General features: G+C 38.4%; 1 protein-coding gene across 2 annotated transcripts in view; it reads right to left on the reverse strand.

The window, feature by feature from the left end:
• Positions 1–23,129, reverse strand: part of LOC110468582 (complement C4-A) — a 52,307-nt gene that overhangs the window by 14,725 nt on the left and 14,453 nt on the right. For both annotated transcript variants that reach the window (XM_021526622.2, XM_021526623.3), the window contains exons 5-28: positions 22,854–22,924; positions 22,456–22,541; positions 21,690–21,772; positions 20,480–20,567; positions 17,947–18,052; positions 17,625–17,748; positions 17,213–17,328; positions 16,442–16,609; positions 15,511–15,708; positions 13,727–13,918; positions 12,229–12,378; positions 11,674–11,800; positions 11,232–11,303; positions 10,182–10,373; positions 9,315–9,426; positions 9,019–9,089; positions 8,003–8,142; positions 6,962–7,174; positions 5,652–5,703; positions 5,127–5,207; positions 3,909–4,112; positions 2,305–2,380; positions 1,730–1,886; positions 276–371 (exon numbers count right to left, since the gene is read on the reverse strand). In XM_021526622.2, coding sequence (XP_021382297.2) covers positions 276–371; positions 1,730–1,886; positions 2,305–2,380; positions 3,909–4,112; positions 5,127–5,207; positions 5,652–5,703; positions 6,962–7,174; positions 8,003–8,142; positions 9,019–9,089; positions 9,315–9,426; positions 10,182–10,373; positions 11,232–11,303; positions 11,674–11,800; positions 12,229–12,378; positions 13,727–13,918; positions 15,511–15,708; positions 16,442–16,609; positions 17,213–17,328; positions 17,625–17,748; positions 17,947–18,052; positions 20,480–20,567; positions 21,690–21,772; positions 22,456–22,541; positions 22,854–22,924 — 2,975 coding nt within the window. The remainder of the gene's footprint in view (positions 1–275; positions 372–1,729; positions 1,887–2,304; positions 2,381–3,908; positions 4,113–5,126; positions 5,208–5,651; positions 5,704–6,961; positions 7,175–8,002; positions 8,143–9,018; positions 9,090–9,314; positions 9,427–10,181; positions 10,374–11,231; positions 11,304–11,673; positions 11,801–12,228; positions 12,379–13,726; positions 13,919–15,510; positions 15,709–16,441; positions 16,610–17,212; positions 17,329–17,624; positions 17,749–17,946; positions 18,053–20,479; positions 20,568–21,689; positions 21,773–22,455; positions 22,542–22,853; positions 22,925–23,129) is intronic.

Raw genomic sequence — 23,129 nt, forward strand, 5'->3', positions numbered from 1 at the left:
TTACTTCTGGCACTAGCAAACTAGTACTTGGAAATTAGAATACTTCCCTGTAGTAATTTTTAGGACAATTATAACAATATTTTCATAGAAATTAAAGCCATTGATGATGGAGCGTGACACTCAAAACACCTTGTTGTATAATAGACCATGGTATCTTTTCCTATCCACCACAGATGTAAGCAGATTTTAAACCCCATTTGCAACTCTCCAAGAGATGGCAGCGTGGATATGCCATTGTGCAATAGACTGCAGACTTAAAGAGCCAGGCTTCCTACCACATCAGGTGATGGGTACACACGTAGGGTCTGTTGCAATGCTATGGTTACAAAGGCTGTCATAGCCAAATCGTCTTCTGCTGACTTAATGCCACCCTGAAAGATTAAATATGAAAGGGAAAAGTTAAATGTGCATGCATACATTTATGATTAAATCTAGAAAATGACTTTCCATAAAGTCAAGGATTTTCTCTGCAAACCCTCTGATCATGTACCATGTAGCTGGTGCCTTAAATTTTTCTCAATATGTGTCCATCTAAAGTATATTTTCTATGGTGGCAGCATTAAAGGTTGCATTGAACAGTGTAAGAGGTCAGGAACCCACCACGTGAAACCAGCTGATAGTCAAATATTTAGTTATTTATTTTACAGCTAAAAATCTCTATTTCTCATTGAAACATTCATAGTTTCAATTTTCAGTCACTAGGAGGGTGGGGTTGTTTTCATTTCTGCACTACTCTCTACACATTAGAGAGCCCTCTACCTTGCAGACAGAACTCTCCTGTAAAGGTATTTATACACCAATACTGCATCATTTCTTATCTCTCTTCTTGACAAAGTAAGCACTGTGGTCTCATTAGCTCTTTTCCCCTGAAAGCTCTTGAAGCAGATGTAAAATAGGAGATTATCTCAGCTTGAACACAGGTCAAAAAACCCAAAACCCTTTGACCAGTCCTTGAGCTACTTGTTTCTTTTTCCCCAATAGTGTTACATCAACTGAAACTAGCTTTGGGAGTGAAAGTCTCACTAGTTATTTGACAGAGATCATTAAAAATATTAATATATGTTTTTTTCATATATACATGGTTGCTTCATTACATTTTCAATTAATTTTGGAAGATGCACATTACTTTCCTAGACTAAAATCATGGACAGTATAATAATTTTGTGTTTCTGGACAGTTATAGAGATTATGTAGACCAAGATATGCAATTGGAAATTCTGATTAAGTGTAAACATTTTCTTTTTTCACCATGGGCATGGTGAAATACTGAAACAGATTACCCAGACAGACTGGGATGTATTTGAGACAGCTGGACATGGCCCTGTACAATCTGATCTAACTAGAACTGTTTTGAGCAGGATCTGGACTAGATGAGCTCTGGATGCTCCTTCAAAACGAAGCTACAATTCTACACTCTATTGCCTTCAGCAATAAAAGGCTTACATTTTTACCAAACATATGACCCCCCCCCCCAAAATAATCTTTTAAGTGCTCTAGAGGCATAGCTGAGAAAAGTATGAGACTGTATAAAAAGATAAAGTGGTGAAGTGCTAGCTATGCATCTGACATAACATCTTTACAAAATAATTTTACATTACAGATTTTGTGCTTACATTACAGATTTATTCTCTTCAGATACATTTCTTGTTAGCCAACAATTTGCAGTGTTCCTTCCAATCCCTAATAGCCCTAAATGCACAACAAATTATTCTAACTATGGATGACCTACCTGCATTTTCCTGTCCATTACAGGGTGGTGGTCATGGAACGACCCATCTGCCTGCTGTTGATTAACCAAGTAGGAAATCGAGTTGCTTATGTGGCTGTCTTGGATACTGATGTATTCTCTGCTCCTTGTGAGCACTTTAACAATGAATGCAGTTAACCTGCACAAAATAAAATTTTCCAAACTTGTGCTGAGAGATATTTATAGAAGACAATATTGATAGGAAAAAAACATACTAATTTTATGCACAAACTCATATTCTGCACAGTGCACTCCCTGGAACCTAGCGAGTTATTTTTCAACATCAGCTTGAATATTTCTACTCTGTGGCAAATGCAAAATAATCAGTAGTTCAGTATAAATCTCTTTCACCAAGGACTTAACACAGTCAGAGAATTTGGTGGCTGATTATTCATGACAAATGTACATAGGCAACCAGCAGATTTTCAAAATCCATCACCAAATAAGAACTTCTGATACATCAAATGATTAAATAGAGGTAAATGGAAAAAAAATCCCAACCAAATAAACAAAAATAAAAGCCCAAAAACAAAACCCCAGAAAAGAAAATCACTTACCATACACTACTGGGAGTTGTTCTAAATGCTCCATAGGACCCATCCTCCTTCTGAAACTCAAGCACTCTAGTGTAACCTGCATGAACAGGACAGCACATAACTGTTCAAAGAACATCCATATTTATTGGGCATTTTCCTACATCACTTGTATTATAATAGACATGTTTTGTATTGACTGGTGGAAGAGTTCATGGAGGTGTTCAGTGGGGCATTAAGGAGGAAAGGACTGGGTCAGCAGACTTTGACACAGAAAAATCACTAGGCTTAGAAGGTCCTCTGTCTTGTTTGACTTAATTGAGCCAAGAAAATAACCTGAAAGTTGCAGATGCCTACACATACAAAACATTGTATTTGTAGTGAGTATTGGCAAATTATTTCCCATTATTGACAACTTTTCAAGCTGTTGATTTTACAGTGCATTGAATCAAAAAATAAACAAAACATCATCTGTTGGGTCAGACACAGTCTTAGAAAAATCATGACTTGTTGCTTCTGATCTTGACTGCTATTATTTTGACAAAGTCTGTATCGTAGCTACACAATTAATTTTTTACACTGATGAATTTCAATTAAGAATTAATAAAAGCATAATGTAGGCACTAAAGGATGCTGACAATACTAAATATTTATTAGCAGGATCTCATGTCACTTTAGGCTTGATAAGTAGTCAAAGATCTCCATGCAGCAACTGCTAGCATGCTTTTAATTTATAATTTATTTTTTTAATTTATACACCCATTTTTTTCATTGATGAAATGTGTTTAATATATCTGAAGATCACAATGACAAGTGCATTTTACTGCTTTATGCCATAAGCACACCACTAGAAAGATCAGCTGTGCTTGCTCCAATACTGACAATTCCCTGTGTTAATTCCTGCGAGATGGAACATTTCCACATACTGTGTTCCTGGCTTTGCTGTACATTTAGTACCAGCTTTGGATCACATCTTGGAGTGGAGTCTTCCAGAAGCAGACTTGCAGGTGTCCTCTCCCGAATGAAAGTCCCTCCCTGGCTTGGCCCAAGGCTGCTGAAGTCCTTCTAGCTTATGCAATGATGAATACAGGAGTGGGCAAGGGAAGGTGTTAACATCATGATTAGTGCTGGGAATTTACTTTGTCATACTCCTCTTGACAGCCACAGACAGAGATGTCTACATCTCAGCTGGCTATCCTAAGCAGTTTCTGTGAAGCATTAGGGAGAAATAACCATTTTTAGGATGTGATTTATCTTGGGTGATTTTGAGCATTTGGAGGCAAAGAACAACTGACCTGTGCTATCCATTTAGTCTGAAAAGAATTTTCATTGATCAGCTCAGATTTTACTTTCTACTTCTAAATTAGGCAAGAGAGAATGGACTGTCAATGTTAATACCATCCAGTGCCAGATGCTGGTAATTAGTGTCCTAAGCCCTCCTCGTGTGTTCTGTCCCTCACGTTTCATATCTGTCCTGCAGACTGTCAAGGGCATTTCTGTGAAGCTGTGGTAAGACAGTGGGCACTCCTTCAGGAGGCAGCTGCAGCCAGTGCACAGTTCAAATGGACAACAAGGATCCCTTCCTTTGGCTTGTGGATGGTTTGCCTTGTTTTGTTTTTTCTGCTCACCTTTTTCAATCATACTGATGGCTTCCTGCTTGCGCTCGGGGTTGAAGTTCACCCACTGCTCGCTGGCATCCAGGTACTCAATGGCGTAGACTGCAGGGGCCATTTTCACCATCGTTTGCTCTGCACAGCCTACGGGCAGCTGAATCAGCTTCTCAACTCCACTGAGACTCAGACAGTTTTCAACAGACTGATCCATAATGCTCCCTGTTGTAAAAAATACTCTTCACTGCTCAACACTGTTCTTAGCTACCTGAGACTTCATAAAGCTCTTTGAAGAAGGGCAAGGATGAGGTGCCAGGCCGCAAGAAAGGTGGAGAAAGGAGGCTGGAACAGTGAAGGATTATGAAGGAGAAAGAGTCCTCAGGCTACTGGAGGCAGGGAGGAAATGGAAGGGAGAAAGACTGGTCTCTCAGGTTGAGGCTGGAAAAGTCTTGTCAAACCAGCCCTGACTCTCCCACGGAGGAATAAAAAGATTGTGCATTAATCATGTCAAACATTTTATGTGGTTTTATTTCTCTCTGTATATTTTCATAACTTTACAAATTCAATGATCCCTTTATTTTAGAACATGTATTTGAAAGTGAAGCCAATGCCCTTTGTGTCACAAATGCATTATTTTACATTTCTGAGGGGTGGAGGGAGAAGTATTTTTCACTAATAAGAGTAGTTGTTAATGGATGTTTTAAAATATGTATGCATGAGGATACATATATATACATATATATGCACAACTATATTTGATTAAATGAGTATATGAACATATCTCCTCTTCAGAAGTACAGAACTCTTCAGAATCTATACATCAGAGTATGGCATCCTTATTTCTGGAATCCGAAGATTTCTACAGCCCTGCATGAAGTTATCAGAGAAGATGAACACTTCCCTTCACATCTGGCTTTCCCATAATGTTCGTCTGAGCACAGTGAGGAAGGATGGATCTCATAAATCTATTACACTCACTACAAGTAAAGAAGGAGTAATTAGGAAGAGGTACTGCCTAAATCCTAGGGATGTTTTGTTTTATTACCTGGCCATGTAGCACAGACCATTTGAGTCATAACAAAAAAAAAAAACAAAACAACAAAACCCCCCAAAAAAACCACAAAAAAAAAACCAAACCAGGAGAGAATGGAGACTTTCCATGCAGGAATGGGCAGCACAGAGGGGCCTGTCCCTTGCCACCTATGGAGAAGTTGTTGACAAAAAAATTACATTTACCTTTCAGGCTAACTAACACGTGGCTATCAGAACCCGGTACCATATTAGATGGTCTGTTCAGGTCAACTGTATGGGACTTCACTGTAAATAAATAAATAAATAGATAATAGATATTTACATCCAGACTTTAAAAAAACAAACAACATACTTTAATTTTAGAAAAAATATACTTATCTTTCTTGTAGTGATTTAATTTTCAATCTTTAGCAATATTTTACACTTGTAAAAAAGCCTTGTTTTTAATACCTTTTAAGACACATTAATGAATTAAATAAATACCCAGTTAATCTATAAAGAATGATACCTTGAAAAACAAAAGTAAAATAAATCAGTTCGAAAAATTCATAATTCTTTTTTTTTTTCCTTTCACAAATCTTTTGCTATATATTGGATGGAGAGACTTCTGACAAGTTCTGGTTCACTAAAGGAGCATCTGTTCATTAAGGAGTATTTTGCTGCACCCATAATTCACTCTTCATTCTTACTCCAAACCTCATCCATATCTAACCCTTTTGGGTAACTTACAGTCACTGTTAATGCAAATGGTCTCTTCTTCTCTCTGTAAAACACCTTCAGTCTGCACAGTTAAAGAAAGAAAAGTTAAAAGGTTTGCAAGCACTCACAACTGAAATTAAGCTGCAAGAAACCTGTGAGCTCCACCTAAGGACTGGGCCAGCAGGTGGCACAAATAAGTGATTTTGAAGGGCGATTTCTCTCTAAGTAAAATTCAACTTTCAAATCAGAATTTCAGTTTCTCAACTGAAATCCTGATAAACTTTGCTGAATTTTTTGTGTTACTATTGAAACATTTCCTTGGATGATATTCCTTTGACCAAAACCTAATTCCAAAAATTAAACTTCAAAGTTTATTCTTAGCTTCGTGACCTATCAAGTCAAGTTCACAGAGGGTCTCATTTTTGTAAACCTCTCACATATGAAATCCATGAAATTCTGAGTACATCTTGGGTGTAAGACTTAAACATGTTTTTCTTCTGATTCCTCACACCCCTCTTCCCACAGTTTCCATTTTAATAAAGCTATTTTTATAGCTACTTCTAGTGTTTTGGTATAACACTGAACTCTGAGACTGTGTCTATATCGACAAGAGTTATAGCCTTTAACAACAGCAGGTTCCCAGCATCCTGTGCCTTATTCTTACCTACGTGGTAATACCTGACATCAGGAATGCAAGGATTCATATTTTGCACTTTTTGTGTGGATGGAAAAATGCCCTCCATGGATGACTTAGGTATTGTAATGAGTCTGTGTTGGCACTTGAGAAGTAATTTTTTCTAAAAGGCTCCTCCTTTTTATAATTTTGAAAGAGAGATAAGGTATTAAATAATCAATACAGCATCTCTGTTAACATGTTTTGCATATGTTTTTACCTATGCAATTGTTAAGAGTGAAGATTGGTCCATTGACCAGAAGGAATAAAATAGGGTTTAACTTTATTATTACCAGCAGAGAGCATTTCCTTCTTAAAAGTTTGCTAGATGGACATCTTCAACCTTGGCTTCACAAGGAAAAAATAATTTTCATACATGTTAATGAAGGAGGGAGAAGTTAAGGATTCTGAGACAGGCACCTGCTGAAGAATTTGTTGCTGTGTCATGGATAAAGGATATTCATTGCCATAGAGAACAAACCTTTCCATATACAATACACAGAGACTTAATTTTTGTCCATCAGTCCTTGATGAAAAATGGATTTCCTGAATTGCTTCCAGCTTTATGTTTGTACCATTCCGCTCCCTCCACAAGAACTCCACACATAGTGAATGTTGCATTTGAGGACAATTTGTGAAGCGCCTACCCTCAATTAGCTATACATACCACAACATTGAGATTCTTCCTAATGCTATCACTGTGCCCAGAATCCTGGTCGAAAGCAATAATGGTGATTGGGATTTCTCCCACAGTCAGAGGGACGACTGAGAAGAAGGCTGGTGTTGCTGAGTTCCCCTTAGCCAGCAGCGGCAGCTGCACAGCCTTCGCCGTCGTCTCTGCGGTGCACAGTCCCTTCACTGTCTCCATCTTCACTATCACCTGTGGGGACAAGACAATGCCCAAGAGCAGTCCTGGTCCAGCACTGCACTGGAAAATACCTCTGGATGCCCCTTCCAATGTAAATTATTCTGTGGCACCGTGGTCTGTTAATATTCAGCTATATTGATTAGGGCTCTGAAGGTAAATCAGCTAACATTTCTTCTTTACACTGAACTTGAAACCAACTTTTGGCCTTTCCCTGAACCACAGTGAAGTAGGAAGGACAGTGCATTTTTATACATCCCAGCTCTACACAATTCAATGCAGTTAAGAGGATGCTAGTTGAACAGCTGGGTGGGAGATGGGAAGAAGTGAAATAAGAGTACCAGCCTTAGGATGATGGAGGCCCTAAGCCCAGTGACAACAGTGGCCATATGCAGCACTGAATAGGAATTAGAGAAGAAGTGGCCCTGTGTTGTATGCTCATTGAGTTTTGTGGCTAACATTGGATGGTGGACTTATACTCATTTACCTCTCTATCTTGTGAAGTGTCAGTGAGTGTCAGTGTCAGCACTGGGTATTGTCCAGATCAGAAGGCAGCAAAAAGGGAACACATTGCTTCAATGAAGGGGAATAAGTACCCAAAGACAAAGGATATGACTATGAAAAATGGTGAATGAAATCTGCTTTATGTGGTAAGCTTGATTACCAAGTTGAACTGGATCCTTGGGAAAGCTTTCAAGATAAGAACATTATGTCTGGGCTGTAGGGGGACACTGAAGGATGGCTAGGTCATTCCCATTAAATTATTACAAAACTATAGATCTAGCTAGCTAGGCATGCAATGTACCAGTTAGCATGCAAGGTAGCAGTTGTTGATAACACTACCTGGAGATCGTTGGGCAGGTAGTTGTAAACCACTGCTTTTATTTCCAGTTGCTCGTGTCGTCTGACTGAGTACGGTAATCTCAGGGACACAAAAAAGTCTTTGAAAACTGCAAAGGTGTGGGGATCAGCCACACAGAACCCTGGGGTGAGAAAAAGAAAAATAGCTAGAATTGAGAATTACACACTTAACATCAGCTGATAGGAAGTTAAATTCTAATCAAAACTCAGTGCCTGGGCTGCCCTTAGGTCATGAGCAGGTGAAGAAAACAGACATACTCAGAATCATTTAAATTCATCTGCACTACAGACTTATCTCCAGTTTGCCTCCTGGAGTCACTTCCATGGTTTCTGATAGCTAAAACTTGAGAGAAGTGTTTGTATGTTTTGTGAGTAAAATGTGGCCCAGTTTTCCTCCCCTTTCAGAGGGGAGCGGGCAGTACAATATAGACGCTTGGTCCATCCTGCATAGTTCTCATCAGCTCCTGGGAGCTCCCAGAGGCAGCACCTGGGAACCTGGGCTCTCTGGTGTCCAGCCCTTGCTGGTCCTTTGCTGGTTTCCTGGTGTTCTTTTCTGCCATAGAGGCCACAGATGTTCATGCTTTGATGGTCAGAACCTGGTCCCAGAATTATTCAAAGAAAAGTGGTGTTACTACTGCTACCTCTCATGTGGCTTCCTGGCCATGTGGAAGATAAAATGAGGTGGTTTAAAGAGTGGAAAGAATAAATGACAGCTTTTTGATTGTATGACCCATCATCCTTGAGACCCTACTTCATGTTGCTTTTATAAAGCTGGGCTTTAACATGGCATAAAAGAGAAGTAGCTATTATGATCAAAGCACTGTGTTTTTTGCACAGAATCACCAAATGACTAGGTTGGAAGAGACCTTCAAATGATCAAGTAAAACAGTATAGACTGTTTTATTCTGTCAACATAATATTGTATCTCTGTTTTAAAAAATATGCATCCTTTATTCATCTATTCAAAGAAACAAACAAAAAATACTCAATACTTATACCTTTTTCAGGAGATATACTTATTGCCTGAACTTCCCAGGTAGTTATAGAGTCAGGAGCAAAATTTTTTACACTAAAAACACAAAATAAAATGTATTAGAAGGCATGTATGAAATGTAGACATTGTCATTTGATGAAGTTTGACTATTTAAAGAGAAAAACATATTCCCTCAGTTGTGGAGACAAAGTACTTGCAATATTCTGAAGTCCTCTGCATCAGATACTACATAAAGCTGATATTTATAGACATTTGAGAATACAAATTTAAACATATTCAGCTAGTCAGGCAACACAGTACCTGTGCTTTCCAGGGCCTTCCACTTCTTCAAAACTCCACCACCAGCTCTCAGGAAAATAACTGCGCAAGCTGACAGAGGTTTCATCAAACAATTCTTCATGTTCACTGTATTCTGCAATTCAAGAATGAAATTTCTGTTTGGAAGTCTTCAGCTGCTGACTTACAAGTTGACTGTCTACAAGACAGTGTAAGAGCACAAAAAATGCTCTGAATGAAAAGATTTAATCTGGGTTTCATCTTGTACATTAAAGAAAAATGTTGAAAAAAGAGAAGAAATGACCATAGCTTTTCCCTGACAAAGAGATAGTTCTTCTTTCCAACTTCAATAACTATGCACTACCAAATGAGAGATCAGTACTCAAGTAGTAAGGCTAGCAAAGATGTTCCCAGTGTCTTATACTTGTGATAGACAGGGGAAATCTCTGAGAAATGGTAGCAGAAATTACACGCAAAATGAGATCATTTTAGATGCAAAGTAATTTTTTTTTTGGTAATATAATAGCAAGTACCACTAATTAAAGGGGCTTAAATCTGAGACAACCACCCCCTTTCCCCACTCTGCTGTCTGTGGCCTTCTGGGGTGTGGGCAGGGGCCATCAGTTCCTCTTTAAGACTGGAGGGGCCAGTAATGGCTGAAGTGATTCCTGCCTTTTCTCACCCCAAGAAATTATCCCGTCCCACTCCCACCTCCCCAGTGTACAGGTGTGAAAATGCAATGCTGTGTGGCTGCTGCACTGTACCAGGGCTCTCTGAAATGCTGATATGAAAACTTCCTCCCCAGCCCCACAGCACTAAAATGCCCCATGACCCTCCCCAGCCACCACAAGAAGGGTGAAAGTGGCAGAGCTGTATGCCACTGCTCTTTACGTCGTGCCAAGCCCACTCTGTTCCTCTGCTTCCTGAGGGCTGTGGCTTTCTCACAGCAGTCCTTGAAGGCATTCCTGCATTCCTGGGAGCCAGACACCTTTGCCAGCCTTCTTGCACAAGAAAGCCTCATGGGATTTAATTTCATTCCATCTTGGCAGCATTTCAGTAGAGCAGTGTTTTGGTATCTCCCAGCTGCAATAGAATGAAAGCCCAGAATTAGTGCTGTGTAAGTAGAAATCAGTGTAAAGGTGTTCAGTGTGCTCATTCCTGTCATTCTTTGCCATTAACATCAGTTTCTATTGCAAAGCCAGGCTTCAGCCTGGGAGCTTGAAAACAGTCCATCCTAAAAACAGTCCACAAACACAGGAGGAAATCATAGGCTCTATGGCATCCTAGACATTCTGTTCTAAGCCTTCTCTTCCCAGTCAGACTGAATTAAAATTTGAATCCTCTTTGCAGGCTGGAATTCTTAATAGAAATAGCAATATCAGTGTTCTCTTTCTTAAATAGAGTCTGATTTCAAAAGAAAGGGAGAATCCAACTCCAAGCCTTCATGCCTTCTGGCACAAAAGGAGAAAAAAATAATTTGCACAAATTGACGTTTTATACCAAATGCTATACTAATTCTTCTCTTAATTGACACACAAAGTACCAAAGTTGGCACAGCTTCAAAGCAGAATGTCAAGGAAAAAAAAGGGATTTATAAAACATCTTCTAACCAGACCAATGATTTTGAAAACCTCAAAGTCGTGACTGGTGACATGACACGTTATCTACTAGTAGTACTTTGCATTTGGGATTATAAAGTAGTGAATTATTTTCCATTTATAGGCATTATTTAGTTTTGTTTTTTGACCTGTGCTGATGAATGAAGCATCAAGCAGCATAGTACACACATTTGTGCTAGGTTATGTCACGTAATGCAAGAACTGGAACAAAGAATATCTTGGCATCCTTCACTATGTCATCACTTCTTGCCTCCTAGATCCCAGACACATCCCTTTTCCTCCCCTGCTAAGATTTTCTGGCCACCCAGAGGAGCAGACATACCGATTCCTGACATTTTTTTCTGAAAATTCAAAGATCTCTTCTGCCTTCTGGTGCCCTGGTGGCATTTGTATCCTGGGAAGGCAAAACAGAAGTGCTTGGTCACAATGATATGACAGGAACAGCCTGGTTATTCACATAATTCATGAAGACCTGTCTTTGGACCCATCTCATTGGCAGAAGACCCACAATTATAGGGAAAGTCCCACACATCTTCCAGGTTAGCCAATTGCTGTCTGCCCCAGCTGAGGTGGTCAGCAAAAGACCTGCACCCACCCTCTGAGATATCTGAGCTGTCAGCATCTGGTGGAAGAGCAGAAGAAGAATAATACAAAGGCAAAGGCGATTTTTCAGCATAAGAGTAAAAATGTTTCTGATTTTTTAAGCAGTCTCCTCAGATCTATAGTGGTCTTACACAAATTTCTAAAGGGCAGACTGCACTTACCTTCCCGAATGCTCGATTGAATTGTGTCTGATATAAAAGCCAGACCAACATCAGTAAAAACTTGAATGCTATTTCTGCCACCACCCGCAGAACAGCCAAGATCATAAGAATTCATAGCATTAAATACCTGCCAAATAAAATAGGACAGGTGCATAGTACATGCTTGTAAAATGTTTACATATATATCAGAAAAAAAATCTTGTAGCCTTTGATTTGCAAAAACAAGAAAAACTGGTGGTTTTTCTGCTTCCAAGCTGCATTTGAAAGCAGATTAAAGCTGAGGGATGTTTTAGTTAGGGAGCACTTTCAAGCCATGCTTTTTTAAGTTTACAAACTTGTCTGCCATAAGATGGAAATCCCCATCTTAAATACACCACTCATCTTAATCATACAATTAATCTAAAATAGATCCTAATGCAAAAGAAAAAACATTTTCAAGTTTAGCAAAGCATTGTCTAAACAATTAATAGCCATTAATTCTATTTTGATCCTCTCCTTAGTCATGGAAAAATTTGCTTGACTAGTAGATGTGATATTTTCTTATGAATATCTTACCTTTTTGGCTGTAAGCTTATTTTTCTTATTCAGAATAAAAACTGCCTTATCAACCACAGCTAGAGCAACTTTTCCTGCATGGTCCATTTCAACCTGTAAATTGACCTGGTCTGTTGGTTCATACGTGTCTTGTTCTGTTCTCACTTTAATCTAAATAGAAAAGATTGAAAGAAAAGTATAATATTTGTTAATAAAAAGTGAAGATTCTTTGGGCCAGGAATACTGCCAGCTGTGACTGTCAGCAGTCAGAGGCTGGGAGATGGTTCTGTTTTGTGGAGTTTCTTCCTGTAATCCTGTGTTTTGGAACATTTAGGTGTAGACATTTCATGCTGCAGGAAATCATGGGGAGCTGAAAGATGTGTCTTGCAGGACACTGGATGTTGGCTTTCAGTGACATTTAAGCACTAAGGGAAATTTAAAGTTTGTGTTAGGGATTTGTGGAACTGAGGTCTTCAATATATTTTTGTTATTTTCCAGTGGGAAAAAAAAATATCATGAAAGACATGGTACAATGTCTTTGTTATTACATGGTAATGTACAAAATTATCCAACTTAAACCAGTCTGTAATAGTATTTCCTGCTTTCTATCACACACTTGAAATTTTTAGCATAACTGAGCAAACACAGATCTGGTTCTGATGTAAACACTTCTATGAGTTAAAGAAGAAGTAGCCATGGCGATAAGGAAATAATATGAATTATTACTAGAAATGCCTGTGAACATTATTGAATTTTGCCCTTGTATAAATGAAGGATTGGTTTGTATGTTGGTGATGGATGATTTTTTTTCTCGAAGACCTTTTTTCCCCCTCAATGGAATATCATATTCTTTTTCCAAAACAAACATTTTCAGTGGAAAAATCATTTTAGACAGATGACAATTTTCATCAATTGAGTTTTCCTGCTATTGGGAGAAATTCCTGTGTCTTAATTTTTTTTTCATTTTACTTTATGGTCCCAGAATGAGGAAGAAGAAGAGGAGAAGGAAGATCAAAGAAAGGCTTAGAGGGCCTCCCATTTTGTCCACACTTCATTTTCTAATGTAAACTGTTATTTTTAAAAGCTTTTAAAGTGTTACTCAAACTCAGAAAATTACTTTTATCAGAAATTAAAAAGCTTGAAAAATTAGTTCAAATTCATAATTTTTCCCAATAAATGCTTTCACTTTCTTTTTTTGTGACACACATCATTATAAAAAGAGAAAGTTACAAAAAGATTCTTCCCCCTCAACAATTCTATCAGTGTTTTCTTGTCAATTTCTAAAATATAGACACTCACAGGGGGTGATTTCTCTCTAAGAAACTGTATTTTTCATCTCTTTGAGGCACAGCCTGGGAGCCTTTCTAAGCTATGCCTTTTGGCACGACTCCTGATGACTGCTTTTCAATAAAAATGACATGTCTCACTTCATAATCCCAGGCCTGCACTTGCTCTGCCAGTACCCCATTTATAAAGGATTTTGGAATGCAACAACAGAGGCCACGAGCTCTGAAAGCACCTTTCCTTCGCAGACATCCGTGACGTCCACCCACACAGAATCAGCGATGATCTCTTGCTGGCCCTTGTGCTCAATGAAGTAGTAGGCTAAAAACCGAAAGGCAGGCACCATCTTCTCAGTGATTTTAAGGTTTATTACTTTGTTTGAGGATGGGACCCTTCCCAGAAGCTCAGCTTGTCCCTTTGCCACAACCTGCAAGGCAGAAACAAAGAGAAATCAAATACTGTGACTATGCTCCAGAAAGGGCATTATGTTGCATAATTTTACTGGTTTTTTTTTTTCCCTGAGGCAATTTCTGTTTAAAATATATTCTCTTATTCTCTTCCAATGGCACTAACCGTTTTGATTACCAAGCTGTATACCAGTAGCCTGGAGATGTGCACACTGTGATGGTGGATCTGTGGTGGTCTTGTGGCCCAGGTTTGAACACAAATCTTGCACCCTCCACTCAGTCTTACAGCTTGAGAAGGGGTACCCAGATAGTAGACTGAATTTTGTTTCCTGCAATGACTGGTGATCACATCCAGGAAGATACCAGCATTATTTAATCTGTAATCAGTACTGCATCTGTCAGATGGTGTGAAAGAAAGTACCACAGACTGGTCCTTAACTGATTTCAGCCCATCCTTCACAATTAAACTCCTTCCTTCCTACATTATGTTAACTATATTCATGGGTGGTCAGAGGGATGAAAAACAGGCACAGTGGCAGGCGTGAGAGTGCTCTTCCCTGAACAAAATATGTGAAGCTTTCCTAAATATACAGGGTTTCAGGAAGAAACAAAGGCATGCTACAGCCTGCCCTGAAACCCTCACTGTCTTTGTTAAGATGACCAAAGCTGGGGAGAGGCCCTCACTGCTGAGTTCCAGCAGTGTCTGCCACCATCCCTCCCACATGTCCTGCCTGTCCAGCACTACACCTTCCCAAAGACTGGCAGCACCCATTCCAGCCCTGTGATACATCATCCATTGAAAACAAACCCCCAAACCTAAACTTAACTCCTAGGGATACAATTATTCCAATGTATCAGAGTCCTTTTAAGAATAAATGGGAGTTGATATCTTGGCACTTATCATCCTGAGCGATTTAGGCTGCCAAGGGAAATTCAGACAAAGAGAGCAAGAAGAGGATTAAAAACATTTCACATTCAACAGATCCACTCCTGGAATCTACCCATGAACACATTTGTCTCATTCAGAAAAATAAATACTATGCATTTTACATGCCCCAAAAATAAGTGCAAATGTATAAAAATTAGCAGAAACATAGAAATAATTTATGAAAAGAACCTATGCAGATCACTAGTCCAGCTGCTTGCTCTAAGATGAGACATCATGAGGCTAAGATTAGGTGAGACTTGTGAGGGTTTCTTTTATTGAGTGTTGAATTTTTCTAAGGCTGGAATATCTCTCAGCTCTCTGGGGAATATCTTCTAATATTGCACTCATTACTAGTGAACAGATTTTTCCAAATTTAATCTTCCAGGCCATAATTTTTTACCTTGGTCCCTTGTTAGATTGTGTGGCACCACCTAGGACATCTTGTCTCCACCATGCCTTAATTCCTCTTCAAGTAATTTTAGGTTGCTATTAACTCACTTTTAGGCACTTCACCAAACTGAACAAGCCCAGTTCCCTCAGCCTGTCTTGGCGAGTCAGAACACCAATCCTCCCATTTGCCCTTTGTTGGACCCCCTCAGTTTTCCCTTGCATCAATAACTAGGTAAACATTCCAGATTGCATAATTTCTGAGAGAAATTACTGATATGATGCTATTCTGTTTACCATATAGTAGAAATAGCCAATGTTTCCACTGCCAGGCTGATGAATATCATTCAAGGTGATGGGTAAGGTATCTCCAGGTGCCACAACAGTGTGAGGGATGCTGATGCTGAGGTAGTTTGGAGAAGCAGACTGGTATCTTTCAGCTCTGATACTGGCTTCAGGTGTTTCTAACCTTTCTTTGCCCTCTTCAGCCTTTACCTATCAGGGAAGAAAAGGACAGAGTGAGTAAAGTGTCTCACAGGAGACAGTGCATAGTGTCACCAATAATCATATTGTGCCAGGTTATTTGGAAAATGCTGTGAAGTGAGAGGAATAATTGATGGGACCTCATTAACAGAATGTGGCATCAAACCCCAGGATTTTAGTTACTTTATTCTCTTACCCCATTTCGCCTCTTGCTTTATTTGCATTTGGTATTCTCACCCTTGGATCTTTCTAAAGAAGAATCAATGGGTCAAAATCACAAAGTGATTTTGTACTCAGGCAAATTTTCTTCCCCCCATTTTATATTGTGCACATAATTGAACCCTGTGAGTAGGCAGATGTAGTTGGCTCTCTTCATTGCTCAGGAACTTTTCCTTCACTTTCTTCTCATAATTTTAAATCACTTTGTCCTTACAGTCCCATTTATGTCCTTCATTCCAGGCAAATGCATATCCAAAACACAAAAATGCAGCGCTATAACCAATGCATGTACTCCCAAGGCTCTGATGTGCAGGAGTGTCCTTCACTTGAGACATCCCTCAGGCCCCTGCTCTGTCTAGCAAATCTTACACAATCTGGACAAGAATCTGCAGGTGGTGTAAGAAATCAAGTTCCACCCTCTGTGCTAATTCGATGAAACATGATCATCCTCACAGTTGTTTATAATTGTCTTATGAGCAATTCTCAGTGGGATATTTTTAAACATGTATGCTTGCATTTTCTTTACCTTTATTTCAAGTATTTGAGCATCTCTGGGGGTGTCAAAAGTAATGGAGACCAGACCTTCACTATTACAGAAGGCAGTCTTCTTCACTGGGGGTTTTCCAGGCAAGGTAACAGTGGCAGTGACAAATACGGAGGCAGCAGGAGCACCATCAACCAAAGTGGCAGATGCCTATTGAAACAAACAAAAAAACCAACCAACCAAACAAAAAAGTTCTGTTATTTAAAGGAAAATTTATATTTTAAAAATGCCCACAAGCAAGAAGCAATTGGCATCTATTTGGTCTAAGCAGATCCCAGAGATATTTGTCATTAACTATTACACGGTAAATTTCTGACTTAAACTCTTTGTAGAAAACTCTAGAAAATCAAAGGTGTGACATTTCAAGCTGCATAAACTTAAATGCATTTTTTTAAAAAAGGCTATACACTGTCTTACTTTTCAGAATTTTAATTTGATGTGGGATTAATTTGTTACAATATTCTTGTTTCAGTCTTTTGATATGGAAGTGAGGAAGAGATTGTTAAGTTTTATAAAACCCTGTAGTGTGACAATGCATGTTGACTTCTAGAATAGAAAACCAGCATTTTCTGGCTGTTCAGGCTCTGAGCATACAGGTATGAGACAAACCAGACACACAAACAGTAGCTATGTGTTGGACCTATTCTTGAAGGTCTCTGTTCTACAGAGCTCACAATGGATCAGATGAAGAAAGAGTGCAGATATAAATGCATTGCTGTGGAGGCAGACAGATGCAGTCAGAGCATTACATACCACAACAGAGAAGGGGGCTCCAGGCACAAAATACTTTTTGGTGTTAGACAGATCAAGAGCATAAGGAGATCTCACAAACTTCACACTGCTGAGTTCTTCTTCCCTCATCTCACCACCTGTTAATATCAAACAGTATGGACTTGCATACCTTGGATATCTAATTTTCTAAAATATTTTGTTTTCATTTTCAACTAATGGCAAGAGTTAAGGTTACCTAATGTCATCTTCTGCAACTTGGGGCTTGAGCAGCTGCTTTCCATCTAGGATTCTTCTAGTTAATTCCCTACAGCATGAGCAAGCTTTACAGCAAAGATGGATCCAGTAAGACCAGATTCCCCACATAAAAGATGACACCAGAGAAAGATCAATTTGAATCTTACAGACTGCATCAGCTAAGCCATATTGTACTCACTTGCAGTTTCTACAGTGGTTACAGCGACATATAAATGAAACCCTTCCAGAGTGGAAATACTCTTTCTCAGTTTCTCTTCCAAAAGTGGTGTATTTAAAGTAACTCTTCCTTTTCCATTTTGGATCTAAAACAAAAGTGGGAGGAAAAAAAAAAAAATGAAAGAAAGCTAAAGAGAGCCCTTACTGGTTTGTTGCCATTGTAGCCATTAGAAATAGTGTTGTTTATATCACAACTACAGTATTATGGACTTGTAAGTTTCCAGAACTTCTGATAATATTCAACTTAGGTAGGATAAATCAGAGTATTTCCATTGAAAACTTACTGATAGCTGTTGCTCCAGGCCTGGAATAAATATTTTGTTCTCATTTTCGTCGATTATGCCAAATCGCACATATGCAGCACCTTGAATCTCTTTCCCATAAGAATGTCTTTTGAAGGAAGAAAAGTGAGGAGAGTGATCATTATTTTAACAAAAATCAAGCATAAAGCAGACTTAATCATTTTATGCTGAAAAAATATTGGAATATTTGTAGGCATCCCATTTGTAAATAATAGCTTTAAGAAAAAATTTAGTCCTACTCTCTCATAACTCAAACCTGAAAACTTTTACTGGTCTTTGTGCCAGCTGGTGATTTCAAATGCAAAGATATTTAAAGCATAGGTCACATTGACAGAATCACATGGGGAGAGATCATCTGATAAAATTGCACTAAATTTAATTTTTCTCTTTTTTTTTTTACAAATTTATGAGAACTTAAGTTGCACAGAGAAGTCTTACACCACTCATACAATTTCACTTGGATGAACAGCTAATTCCTTTGTATGAGGCACCTCAAGAGCAGAGCATAGAAAATAAAGGATCAGAGAATAATTTCAGGGACTAATATGAAATACTTGGTACCTCTGAAGACATAGAGCAGGAAGACCCTACCTGCTGATATTTTAACTCCTGCATTGGGTAGAGTGGACATCCTCTGCCTTACATCACTCCTACAGATTTAGTCAGTATGGCATAAAAGTCCTCTTGCAAATGAAATATTTGCCAGATCAGCATCTGGCCAGAACACGCCTGAACATTTAATGAAGGTCATGGGGAGAAAGGACAGGGCATGTTGTAGCACCTGGCTTTGGTACTCGAGAAAGCCCTGGCAGATGGCATCTTCCAGCAGCACAATGTGCAATGTGCTACATGAGACCCGTCATGGCCATGGTGCTGTCTTTTGCTTGTGGAAATCCTGCTTCACTTCTCTCCTGTAATGGCTTATTTTTGTTTAAACAAGCCTCTTTCAAATAGACCCGATCAGCAGCACTGATCTATACCAGCTGCTGGAGAGGCAGCTCTTATGAAGACTGCATTAAATGCCAGAGCTAATAAATGGGAAGCAATAGTCAATTATACAAAGTAATGTCATTACATGCATGGCCTGTTCAGAGAAATAAGTTCAGTCATCAGGAATTCCATATGCTGATTTTGATGAAAGTCATGCAGGCCTGTGTAGAACCACTAGGAGCTTTTCCAAAAAGGAAAGGAATGGTATCCAGTTACTGAACATCAATTTTTCTTCTTAAATAATTATGAGACTAATGAGGAGTCAAATATATATGAAGTTCATAAATTCAAAATAGAGTGCTGCAATAGCACAGAGAAAAAATTAGAAAAAAATTAAAATACTAAAGCCAGTGATTTGAAATCACTTCATATCACAACATCAAGTTATCATGATTAAAGCTAGTAATTATTCAATAGAACCAAATAAAAATTTAAGGTAATCAAGAGGAGATAAGAAGAGTTGAGTTTGTTCAGGCTAGCACAAGGAGGTGGATACAGGCTCTGTCTGCTCTCTCAAGGTGTGCTGGGGAATGGAAGGACCAGCACAGACAAGGACAGCAGGCAGTAGTCTAACAGCCCTCACTCCTCTGAAACTGAATAGATTTCTCCCAACTATGAAAAAAGACCAGCTGCTTCCACCTGCCTGTTCTCATTTCATAACACTTATTCCTTTTTAGAAAAAGAAAAAAAGCCAAAGGTATCAAGTTCTAATTTAGTCATTCTCCTAAGGAGCAGTTTCTTAGTATTTCCACTCTTATGAAACCTGAAAATTCAACAGCCAAAAAATTATTTTTACTAAAAAATATTTTGATTGATTCAATTTTCATTGTCTACCTTCCTAAATTTCTCTGTGTTTCATATAATTCTAATTTGGTATGGGACTAGGTGCAATTAATCTTCCCTTGAGCCCTGCCCCATGGTCTGACCTGTCTGAGAGCTCTGTAGCTATGGAACATCCAGACTAGTGCACTGCTGCTCAGCAATAGGCATGTGATGTTGTAGTGATGGTCATGGAAACTCCTCTGATTATTTGTATTTATCTGCCTGTAAGCCTTTCTTCATAAATCATTACTCTCAAACAAGCACTAACTTATTATTTACAGACTTCATTGTGCTTTGAGAAAATTCTATACCCAAACCTGAATCCAGCTCTACTTGAATGTTACATAGCACAGTGGAGGCTTTAGAATATTTCTAAATGTTTAAACTAAAAATATACAAAAACACAGGTGATCAGCCTGGAACCTTGTTTAGCAACACAGAGGAGAATCCTAAATAGCCACCTTTGATAGCAAACTGAAATATTCAGAAAATCTTGTTCCAGCTTGATCACCATGACCTGGACCCAGGCAGCACTTGGCACTGATGTCTCAAGTCAGTGGGGGAAACAGAGATTATAAAAGATTAGTCAGATCCAAGGCAAGCCAGAAGCTAGTTAAGTGTTAATGAGAAGAAAAAGGAAGAAGTCACAAAACTCATAATTGCTTATCTGCTTCTTAACCAGCCTAGCCCTGAGCACACCTACTTTGCCTCGATATCAAACACAAAGCTATCATTCCAGATGTGGTAATACGGATGAAGTGGGATGAGTTTGACTTCAAAACTTGGAAGCTCTGCATGAAAAAAAGAAGACAAAAGGTCATGACATGTCAGTTTCAAACATACCTTAAACTCCTGTTGTGGCAACACACACTGAGACAATTTAGCTCTACTGAGGGGATGCTTTAGTTTGAATTAGCAGTGCTCTTCTGAAGCAAATCTGGTCATTTTCCCTTCTTTGTCTTTGCTTCACATAGTGGAGCAGTCTTCAAGCACACAAAATGTATTTATTTACAGTGAAAATACAATGAGTGACTGCTCATGGGCACGAAGTGCCCTGGAGTAGGAGCAAGCTGAACTAAACCCACCCTGAAATGGGTAGAGTGTGGATATGAGATCCTCAGTATCAGCTGTGTCACTCTGAATTTGCTCCTACAAAGCCAACCTGTTTGCTCCTGCAGGTATATCAGAGTGATTTGCTCCTGCTTGCAGCTGTTTGGGGAGGAGGCAGTAATTGTCACAATTCTGCTACCTTCACTAGCTAAGGCAAAATCAGTTTTGCTAAACTGAGATTTTAATACAATCTCAAGGTTTCCTTTCGTCTTTGAAGGAGAAAAAACCCAAAACAATTAAACAACAAACACACATTAATTTTACAAGAAAGTATAATTTCAGTGTAAATCAATCAGACCACTTCTTATCCCAAATTGTTACATTTTTGCATTTTTACTTTATCCAAAGGGCCCTTATTTTCCATAAAAAAGGTTATTTGAGGATAGGAATAACTTGCATAAACTTCCAGATTGAATTTGACTGAGACAAAATGGGCAGCTTTTTTTTCTTTTTTTTCCATCTCAGTCTTCACTGCAAACTTTAGCCAAAATTGCAATGACTTAAAAATGGAGCTCATCTAATTTATTTTTTTCTGCAGTAGGCAAGCCCTTACAATGTTTTGTGACAAAATGTTAAAAAAGTGTTTAAAATGTTACCAAATCTATATAAAACCAGAGGTGCTTATTTTTTAAAATATAAGTGGAAGACACACAATCCCAGAGATAGAGATAGCAATGATGCATTGAAATACCATGAAAGTTGTCCTTAGTGCCTAACTACAGCCAGATTTAACAACTGCAGAATATTTTTAGCACATTGTGATAGCTCTGTATATTTATAATGCAAATGTTATAATATCTCACCGTATCTTTTAACTTCAAATTCAGTGGAAACATTAGACATTTCATGTTGATGAAACCAGGCTTTGATTTTCCAAATTCCAGGCCTAAAGTTCAGATTCAGCAGAAAATAGTTAATTACAATTCCTCAGATATTTTATGATGCCAACATATAAATTATCACTGAATTATAATATTTTCCTTGCTTTGATCTCATCCCTAGCTGATTAATTAATGGATTTCTTTTTACTGGGAGAAGCCAGCAACATATTTCCAAATGTCTTAGGAAACACTCAAAACAAGTATGAGGAAATGCAAGATAACATATTTGCAAACCACTACCTTTGAAAAGTCCACAGAAACAGAGAACTCATAAAATATTTCCTATAGATTATCTTCACTGAGATATCAAAATCAACCTAGCATGCCAGAAGACCCTGAATATTAAGAAAAAGCTTGACTGAAATCAGAGATAATAAATGACACTTTGCAGACTAGCCCTTGTAGAACTGCTCTCTTGAATGCAGCCATATATTTGAGCAGATATTTGAGCAGTTTGTTTAATTGTTCTTTACCAGGATGCATGTTGCTAATTGCAGCATATTGACAGTAAATTCTGGACTCATCTCTCCAAGGTAATAGGATATTTAAAGGTAAAAGGATACTGATCATAGGCTCCATATGTCCCCCATGGTGAAAGAAAGAAAATTTTGAAAGTTAGTTCAAGAAATTCAACAGCTGAAAATCTTAATCTACAGATTTTGATGCAGAAGGCAGAGCAGTAACATACTCAGCAATGTCAGGTATATCGAAGTGTTCACCAAACACTGCGTTTATTTTCCGGTCTGACTTTTTAACCACCATTCCCTTGGAATTCTGTTGAGACAGAAGAAGCAAACATGAAATTATGCACCAGGTGTCAAACATTTACATTCAAAATCTCAAGGTCATATCCTAGTCTTGTGGAAGAGAAAATGCTTGACTTACTTTCCTACTTTATTATTCACATGTCACATATCTCCATGTTTCTGATACGGGCCAAAAATAACAACAGGTATCTCACTATGTGCAAATACAGATTTCTGGAGAGGAGTCTCAGTTATTGTTGTGTTCTTGGATGTTTTGTACAAGTTTTCCATAACTCCCATGCTGAAGAAGCACTCATCAAAAGTGTTTTTGAATACTTACTAGCACAGCAACTGTAACCGTGTCATCTGTCGGCCTCATTGCGTTGTCCAGAATGAAGATCCTGTATCTGACTGTATAACAGAAGAATAAATATGTTCACAAATTATTTCTGGCCTTTCTATATTCATATAATTGCAATCTGTAAAATGAGCCACCGAATTTAAAAGAAAACACTTTCTTTTAGTGAAAAGAAGTCTGAGAAATTTCAAAAATAATTTTCCATAGCCTTTGCATGTTACATGACAGGATAAAATTTTGAAGCAAATTCTGAAAATT

This window comes from Lonchura striata, chromosome 2 (assembly GCF_046129695.1).
Source record: "Lonchura striata isolate bLonStr1 chromosome 2, bLonStr1.mat, whole genome shotgun sequence".
NCBI classification, from domain to species: Eukaryota; Metazoa; Chordata; class Aves; order Passeriformes; family Estrildidae; genus Lonchura; species Lonchura striata.